At 44.7% G+C, this 9,677-nt stretch overlaps 1 protein-coding gene across 1 annotated transcript; it reads right to left on the reverse strand.

Moving 5' to 3' along the window:
* Nucleotides 1–546: 546 nt before the first annotated feature.
* Nucleotides 547–8,649, reverse strand: Spx (spexin hormone). Its single transcript, XM_055605669.1, has 7 exons — nucleotides 8,613–8,649; nucleotides 8,193–8,273; nucleotides 8,014–8,071; nucleotides 7,266–7,328; nucleotides 5,259–5,342; nucleotides 2,111–2,197; nucleotides 547–756 (listed from the first exon to the last, which is right to left on the reverse strand). The coding sequence occupies exons 1-6, from the start codon at nucleotides 8,616–8,618 to the stop codon at nucleotides 2,139–2,141; spliced, it is 351 nt and encodes a 116-aa protein (XP_055461644.1). The 5' UTR covers nucleotides 8,619–8,649; the 3' UTR covers nucleotides 547–756; nucleotides 2,111–2,138.
* Nucleotides 8,650–9,677: the final 1,028 nt, after the last annotated feature.

The raw sequence follows: 9,677 nt of genomic DNA on the forward strand, positions 1-9,677 counted from the left end.
TACGAGTGCTATAACATAAACAATTTCTGATGTGTGACCTTATTCATTTCAGTTTGTACAATGGTTTAAATAAAGAGACTTGGGAACACACCCTGTTCTCGAGGGGAAGTAGTCAGGGAGGGCCTTTTAAGACGTGATCCAAACAAAGCCTTGGTTGTGAATCCCAGGAACACATACTGAGCATGCACAAACCCTGGGTTAAACTCCCACTGTAAACAAAATGTTAAAATGCGATTCAGTCTTTAAAAGTGATTCATGCAGTTCTTTGAGGGCTTGCGAACTGGGTCATTACACCGGAATGTGTTAGCATGAAATGTGTCCTCTCCTTCTGTTCCGCCTCTTTCACACGTCCTCTTGCTTTCTGCTTTTCTCCCAGGCTGTGAACAGGACTAGGTTCTTCTAGTCACATAGGAGATGCCAGAGGCATGTTTTGGGGCCTCCCAGCCTTCCAGACTCTGACCCAAAATAGATCTCTTTTCTTTAATCACCAAGTCTCAGGCAATCTCCTATAGCAATGAAAAGCCAACAAAGACACATTCAAAGAGGGTTGGAATGTTTATCAAACTGGAGAGAGGGGGCCACATCACTTCCGAGCACATCTGGACACATCTGGACCGAGGAGTGTCTCAGGGATGTGATGAGGAGACGGTATCACTTGAGTAGCTACAGTCATTTAGACAGCTTTTACAAACTTACACTGCAGCATGGAACATACAGCACGAGATTGTATGGGGCAGCTGTGAGATGAGCCACTTCCTGAGCAAGAAACAAAGAAACGATTTAAATGAGCAATACATGCCAGTGGGTGTCCCTTCGGTGATCAGTAAATTGGATAAGAGACTCTCCAGTAAGTTCACCTAAAAGTCACGTCATGGCTACTGACAGGTGCCTGTGATGATGCCGCACAGACTTAGTACTTGAACATTTTGGGCAGAAGCCAATGGTACATTAACCTGATATAGTTTTATTATTTAATTATGAACTGAGAAGCAGACAAAACATATGTACATGGTTTTGACTACTTAACACAATGAGTTAAAAAATACCAGATTACAGAGATACTCACATAAAGATATTCTATGGCTACTAAGTAATAGCTGTACGCTGGAGGCTATAAAAATCAATATTTGGTCATTAACCATGGTTAATGACTCTGAACTGATTAGGTAAAATGTACTATGGTGATCATGATGTAATTCCAAATGAGTTATTTTGCTTGCTGTGGGGATCTTACCCCAAAATTACCCCACTTTTTGCCTGTGTGTGTGTGTGTGTGTGTGTGTGTGTGTGTGTGTGTGCTTTCACACATGTTCGTATGATATTAAACCTGCACTTGTTTGGAAAACGATAAATCATGCACAGGGCGTGCACTTGTGTCATGGGGTACCTTAATGTAACATCATGATGAAGTATTTTTCAGCCATGGAAAGTGGGCTACCTCTGATCCCGAATGACAGGTTTGCACCTTTGTGTAACATAAGCTCCAGAAAACTCCATCACCATCTGCTTATCTGCCAGTGACTTTAAGGTCCAAGTTTTTAAGTGGCATTTAATTACATCTCCTAGGAACACAAAGAGGCTCCCTTGGTCTCCACAGACCTTCCAAGGGTTTCAGAATCATGGAACATCTGTCGTCTCAGCAATGACAGTGAAATGTTTTCCGGGGAGTTTTAGCCAGGCACCCTCTCCTCACCTCCCTCCTTAACCGACCTCTCCTAGATGAGTTACAAAAAGACATACTACCCCTTCCTGTCCTAACATTCTCTTTCTTACTGGGGATGAGAAAGGGGAAACAGAGAGGATTGTTGCCGAGTGACACCAAAGGGCACGAGGGTGATGGGGTGAGAAAACAAATAGCTAAAGGCAGGGCCCGACTACAGGGAGAAGAAAGAACATTTATGAGTTCTCAGCCTTGACATTGAAAGGCCCTATAAAATCCAAGCCTATGTAAGACACAGGTGATGTCAACCCAAAGCAGTAGACTGTGATGGTGCTCTGACAGGAATAACATGTGACTAAACCTAGGGGTGAGGGTGTCTAGAATTACAGGTGTGGAAAGAAGGGTACACGGACCCTTTTCACATGGTTCAAGTTTTCACCATGAACAGACCTACACTTGAATGTGTCTTGGTGGATTTTCACCAGTTCAACAATCTGTCTTCCAAGAATTTGTTTTGATCAAAATTCTCTCCTTCATCTGTAAGAAAGAAAAAGAAGAAGAACTTAAAGTTGTTGGTTTTAGAGAGCAGAACAGAAAGAACCTCAATAAATAGACAATTGATTCTTAAAGTTAAATTAGTCATGGTCGATGCCATTAACAATTATTTTACAGATTGGGTTTTCATTTGTTTGGCTTTAAAATGTCTCCCTTCATATTGGGACACAGCTGGCAATCCACAATTTTAAATCCAGTATCTATGTAGCTGAAGAGGAATTTGAACTTCTGATCCTCCTGCCTCCACTTCCCAAGTGTTGGGATAACAGACATTTACCACAGTGCTTCTTTATGTAGTACTGGGGATTGAACCCTAGGGCCTTGTGCTTGACGGGCAAACACTCTCCCAACTGAGCAACACCCAGCCCCTAACATACAAATCTTTACAATAAATAAAGCACATTGTGAAGTCTAGCAGAAGTCTAAAGAGGCTATATGTCTTTCTCTGATGAACATGCCTTCAGTCTAAACACCTGCCATCATAACCAACCACCTGCATCAAAACACTGTGGCCTGTGTTTCCTGCTGAGATAGCTGCTAAATGGGAACGGTGACACGGGAACACATGTGAAAATATTCCTTCAGATAATTTCTTCTGGGTAAGCAGTGAGGCCAATGCTCGTTGATCACCTCCCCCTGAGGGGGGAGCAGCCTTACCAGGCCACAGTAGAGGACAATGCAGCCACTTTTGATGAGAACTGATAGACTAAGATCAGAAAGGAGAGGAGAACCTCCCCTATCAGTGGACTTGGGGAGTGGCATGCATGCAGAAAGGGGAGGGAGGGTGGGATCGGGAGGGGAGGAGGGAGGGGCTTATGGGGGGATACAAAATGAATAAAGTGTAATTAATAAAAAATTAAAAAAAAAGCAGTGAGGCCAAAGGCAAAGACACTTGTCAGCTGTATGGGAATGCAAATGTCAGGCTAGAGTGTCTTATGAGATTAGACAGTTGCAGGATCAAAGTACCCTAAATATAAAGTAGAAGGGATGAAACCTGTAGGGAGGCTGATGCAGCATGCATTCCCTAGATTTTAATTTTCCCAAGATTGCCTTCTAGACAAAACAACATTCTCTCAGTTAGTCACAATATAATTTGAATCCCAGTTTACCTCAATTGCTCACCTCATTTGAAAGTTAGTAAATAATGTGCTTTTCTCTAGAGGGAAGGAAAATGTGGACACATAGACGGAGACACAGACACATACATGCCTAAGGATTAGAGATGGAACAGAAAAATATCCCAGAACAAATGCCATGGAAATTTAAGTTTATGATGTAAGAAACTCCCAGATGATACCTAGAGACTCTTCAAGGAAAATACTACAGATTAATGTTTGATATCATATGGGAATCCAAAACTTCTCCATTTATTTAGGTTACTAAAACTTTGCTTCTTCAGTTCATCTCCAGAGACAAGCTACTCAGAATGTGTCAATCATTAGAGCCGGTGAGATGGCACAGCAGGTAAGGGCACCTACTGTCAAGCCTGGCAACCTGATTTCAGTTCTTGGAACCATCATGGTGGAAGGAGAGCACTGACTCAAAAGTTATCCTCAGACATCCACATATGCAATGCGGCATGCATGTACCCAACACCGAAGTAAATATGGGAAAAAAAAGCTCACTTCTATAACTAACACATTATACTTGTTTTCCAAAAACACTTGAAATGGGGACCTAGAATGGTGGTCCTCCTCTCCCTTAAAATGAATTCTCCTATTGTAGCCTGGTATCTATCTCTGTACCTCTTCCCAACACCCGCATCTATTGTCAGTCAATCACCATCAAAGTTCTTTTCCTTCAAGACCTGGTTATTGTGTCACACTGGAAGCTAAAATCAGTCACCTTGGACCCACACCCTCTGTCTGATATCCAGCTCCTTCTCATTTTGTTCCCATGCCCAGCTGATGATGTCTTCTGTCAATAATAAAATGAGTTGGGGCTGGAGGGATGAGCTCAGTCAATAAAGTGCCCATGAGGACCTAAGCTCAGATTCTCAGCACTCACATAAAAGCCAGACATAGTGGCACATGCCAGTAACCTCAGTGGTGGCCGTGGTGGGACAGGGGCAAGACAGGCGGATCTGTGGAAGCTCACTGACCAGCCAGTTAGCTGATCAGTGAGTTCCAGGTTCAGGGACAGACCTGTCTTTAAAGACTAATGTGGGAAGTGATTGATGAAAACACCCAGTGACAACCTCTGATCTCCACAGGCATGCACACATGTCTGCACATGCTACGTGTATACACACTCACTATGTACGTCATTACAATGGGTCCCCAGAGTCGTGGGACCAATGCTGTGTCGGGGTCACAAGACTAGTAAAAGTTGACAAAACTAGGCTTTACACCCAGGTCTGTGAACTTCCTAGCTGACCTAGCTGACCCATTACCAAGATGCCTCAATTCTGCTGGTACTTCTAGACCACATGGACAGAATGGCTGTTTGTTGATTACATCCACTCATGGCTTAGAAGAAGCTAAATACTAAGAGAAAATGACACAGTCCTACAGTCAAAGCTGCCCCTGTTAAGGTGAGCCATATCTACTGCTGTGTGTGAAAGTGAAAAAGGACTGGCAATCAGCCCTTTCATTGGCATTAATTTTAAATAGTGAGCAATTGGATTTTGATTCTTTTTCTTTTTTCTTTTCTTTCTTTTTCTTTTTGGCTTTAGTGTTTTCAATTATACAACAATGAAAATGATTGGAGCTCCTTCAGTTTTAAAAGTCCTGTTTGGTGGAGGCAGAAGGATAAGGAGTTCAAGGCCACCCTTTGCTACCTAAAGAATTTGAAGCCAGCCTGGGACACAGAAGGCATTGTATTAAAAACAAACAAATAAACGTTACTAACAATAGGCTAGGTTCATGAAATTCATATTCAATTCCCCATTGTCATCAACGTAGTGTTTTTGTATTCTCAGGGCTCTTTTCACTGAGAAGTACATTGGCCTTTGTTGAATGAGCATTTCTGTGGGTCTAGGGAGGGAGGAGTCCATATGCAAAGCTCCTCAGTCCAGAATAGAAAGAAGTCACCACACTTGCACCTCTTTGTAGTTTTTGCAGGGAAGCCAGAAACAGAGCTGCAGCCTCTGGGACAGTCAGCAGTTGAAGATGTGGGTTTCGTTTTTCTGGAGAAACAGAAATATACACAGCCTTGTTATTCAGATACACAAAGCAGCATTAAAATATTCATGTCAATTAAGCACGGTTAATAAATTAGCATTCAGATATTTGTGTCAATTAAACTGACTCTGCTGTGTGAGACTAGGAAAACCTCTGTGGTGCAGACTTTTGACCTGCAAGCAGAGTACACTGCATGCTGATTTAAGAAAACATTAATTTAAACACTTATATTGCATTTGATTTAATGCATTCTCATGTGTGTGCATGACTGCACGCACACATGCACACGTGTGCGCTCATGTGAGGTTCAAAGGACAACTTTGGGGCATTTCCTCTCTCCTACTTATGGGTCCTATGGATTGAACTAGGGCAGTGAGGTTTGGTGGCAGGTGCCTTTACCTGCTGGTCAGTCTTGCTGGCTCCACAATGACCTTCATAAACTGAAGCATTGTATTTCTCTTAGAAATGACTTTCAATTGTTTTTGCTGTGTTTATAACAGAGGATGGAAGAGGAATATGCACTGTATGCTAGGAGTATGGCACAAGAGAAAGATGGAATAAGAGGCCAACCACAGCACCTTTCCCCCTTCAGGGCTTAAGGGTGAATTTTCCCTCTACCACTTAAAACAGGTTGTCTGTGCTAAAAGACTCCAGCATGATTCCATTGGATCCTGAAGCTCCTCTTTGTCTCCTCCCAAATCAGTTTGAGATAAACATCCCACACTCTTGCCACATATGAGGTAATTAGCTATTTGGCTGAAGATACATTGTCTACATATTCAGAGCTTTTTCAGTTTTCTTAAGTTACATGTTTATTGCATCGCAGAGGTATGCTCCCACACTCAATTCCAATTTAAGTTGATAGATGACACCTTCTCAATCCAGTACAGACCTTGAGTTTCAATCAGAAGTAACAGGAAGAGAAGAAGAGTATTTTACCCTAACAAAATGCGATTAGTCACACTGCAAACGCAGGAGCTGAGACAAAAGCTTGTGGAGCATCTGCTCCGGGTATGCTCAGCACTAAGTATTTCTCCAAATACTTCTATTCTTAGTATTTGTACACAAAATTCTACAAAAATTAATTTTTCTTCTTTTTAAACTTCAATGACATGAAATTCATCAAGGAACTGTCCCTGGTCCTATTGTTTTTCCTTTTAAAAGTATTTATTTATTCACTTTACATCCTGATCGCAGCACCCCCCCTCCCCCGTTCCCATCCTCACACAACCTCACACAACTCCTCACACACCCCTCCCCCCATTCTTCCCTCTCTTTCTCCTCAGAGAAGTGGGAGGTCCCCCATGGGTACCAACACGCCCAGGCATATTAAATCACTAATTTTACTTCTGAAAATTTTGTTCATGATAAGTACTGTTTGCACAGTTTCCACCCTCTCTCTGTCCCCAACTCTCCCTATGGCCCCTCTCTAATTCATGACTTTTTCCATAATTCTCCCTCTTTTCCCCTCCGTCCCTCCCTCCCTCCTTTCCTTCTTCTCTCCCTTCCTCTTGTAAACAAGTGTTTAGGGCTGAATACTTGGGCTTCGATAGCATATCCAGCGCCCGTTCCTGAAGAAAACTGATCCTTCCTCAGTCATTTATACCTGGCCCTATTTTTAATGGTTTTTACTTTATTGCATTTGTTTAAAAAACTTTTGGTGGCTGATTTCTAAGTAATTGAAGAGGGAGATGCACTTGAAGCTTCTAAGTAATTCTGTCATAGTAACCGGTATTTAGGAAGAGACAGAGCAAGGATCTTTCCATAGATACCCGGGTGGGCTTTTTGAACCAGCATAGTCTCTCTGCCCCGAGCCTGCAGCGCAGACCCTGCCAGTAGCCCCCTCCCTCTCCTGCCCCACCCCAGCTCACCAGCTACCTGCCGGGGACAGCGCGGGTAGAGAGCCCCGCCGCACAGCGCTCACCCACCTGGAGGTGGCCGGTCGGCGAGCTCCTTCCTGCGACTCTGGTCGGAGATGAAGCGGCGGCCCTCTGCGGGAGAGAGGCGGCTGAGCGCGGACAGCCAGCCCCCAGGCCTGGGGACCCCGCGGGTTCCCTCTGGGGAGGCGACCCCGAGAGCAGCCTTGCGGGGATTCGCACACGCCTGTCCCTTCCCTTCCTCCCCTTCCTAACTTCCTTTGTCAAGTTCATTTGATGCTTCTCCAGCCCCAGACGCCCTGTCCGCGCAAAGAAGCAGTAGTTCTCTCATTGAACCAAACAACCTGCTTTCACTCCCTCCTTCTTTCTTACACCCCCTCCCCACTTTTCCTTCCCTTCCCTTCCTTTCCGCCTTTCCTGGACCCTCCTCCCGGCCGCCTTTCTTTTCCCTCCTTCCTCCATCCCCGACAGCATCTTTGTCAGACCTGGCACTCACTATGTAGGCCAAGCTCGCCTCGCACACACAGCAGTCCTCCTGCCTCGGCTTCAAGAGTTCAGGAGTTACAGTTAGTTGAAATCCCCGCCACCGCCACCGGGTTTCTCTTTCGGAGGCTTTCTGCCCATCAGGGTACATTCGTCTTTGCTGCCCGCCCTCGCCTGTCCTTTCTAGATTGTCTGAGAGACTATTTCCTGGAACCACCTGTGACACTGTCTCCCGGAGCCCCGGCTCCGTGGCTTCCAGGATTCCCTGGGTGTCTCCCATCAACCTCGTGAAGAAAATAAAGACTTTGGAACTCACGTGCGCCCTTCAGATAGAGCATAGCTTGGGGAGTCCAGTTTCTCCTCTCAAAGAGTCTCTGCTGCCCCAGCGTGGCGGCAGGGGAAGGAGAGAAGCACAATTAACTCAGGACAAAGGGGTGAAAAGGAAGAAAAGCAAAGAGGCTGCACCCAGGGCCTGTATTCTCTGCATGCTGTTACCTGTGGAGCGCTACTGCAGTTTTCCAGGACAGACAACACCAAAAGAAGGGCCAGAGCTGTCACCACCAGGCTCCTGGGTCCCTACAGGAAACATCAACCAAACACAGATTCATCTGAGTGTCGCTGGACTTTCTGCCTCCTCAGAGCGGACCAGACGCTCTCACTTCAGTATATGTTCCTACTTTCTAGCTAATCCATAAAGAGTAACTTTAGAACTTAGAGAGATATGATTTTCATAACTTCACCCAAATAAAGAATTGGGGAATAAGTTCTTTTACTCAGCTAAGTCAGAAGGCTGCACTATTTAAAGGCACATTCCTCAAATGTGCAGTCAACTACAATGCTCTTTAAATATTACCTAGGTAGAAAGGCGAACAGTTCGTAGAGCAGCTGTGTCAGAGGCACAACTTTGCTGCTTACCTTCATGTTCTGGCCCTTTCCAGAGCCCCACAGCTGCTCTCTCGACCAGCGGATCTTCTAATCCTCTTGCAACCTGGGGCTTTAAAAACCCTTAGTGTGGAGTCTTCACCGGGCAAAGGAGACCACGGGGACAGCTTGTCAATCTTCAGAACTGAGCTGATCTGATGATTCCTCTGGGGAGATCTAATTGGCAGAAAAAGGACAATGATTGATAAGCGGATATCATTTGTTTGGGAATTGACCACATTGGCCAGGAGACATTCTGACTCTATCAGCATCGTCACCTTTGCTTTCCTTGTTAGCTGCCCAGTGCCTTTTATCATCATTCATGAAAACAAATTGATAATGTAGCTCGACGTGGCTGAGAATGAATCACCCCTGTGAACATGAAAAGGTCAGCGGAACTTGACATCAGTCATTCATTCACTCAAGTAGCCCTCTAGTCAATAATTTAACAGTGATGAATGAGCACCTCCTACCAGACAAACCCTTAGCTCAAGGATCCCCTTGGTCTCAAGCTAATCTTTTAGTTAGGGGGCCTTAGCTACTGGCACAATGCTCTTTGCTTAGGTTAGTAAGTAAAGGTAGGCAAGATGGTGTATCAGGGGAAGTGCAAGTGCGGGCGGGGCTACTTTAGAGGGAGGGAAAGTCAAAGGGATTTGAGAGAGAAGATTCCAGGGAATTACAGACAAATGAAAAGGAAGACAGACAGACAGCAAACAGCTCGGTTTATTGGAGGCAAAGAAGTCAGCAACGCAGCTGGGTCACAGGGAGGGGTAGGACTGGCTAGGACTTGTGAAAAATGTGGTCACAAGCAAAAAGGCTGTGATGGAAGGCTAGACAGGACAGGAGTGGCACAGAATGCAGAGCCAGAGATGGCTGTGGAGTTGGAAATACACAGGAGTATTGGGTAAATAAGACAGGAGTATGAGAAAATAAATAAATCAAGGGTGTTGCTTCTGCTCCAGCATAGGTAAATGAAAGTTTACAGGAACAGAGACTTCCTAAGGCACCAAATTATGAACACACAGAAATAAAAATGTGGATTTGAAAAGCAAGTAGAAA

This window comes from Psammomys obesus, unplaced genomic scaffold (assembly GCF_907164565.1).
Source record: "Psammomys obesus unplaced genomic scaffold, mPsaObe1.curated_primary_1811, whole genome shotgun sequence".
Taxonomy (NCBI): Eukaryota; Metazoa; Chordata; class Mammalia; order Rodentia; family Muridae; genus Psammomys; species Psammomys obesus.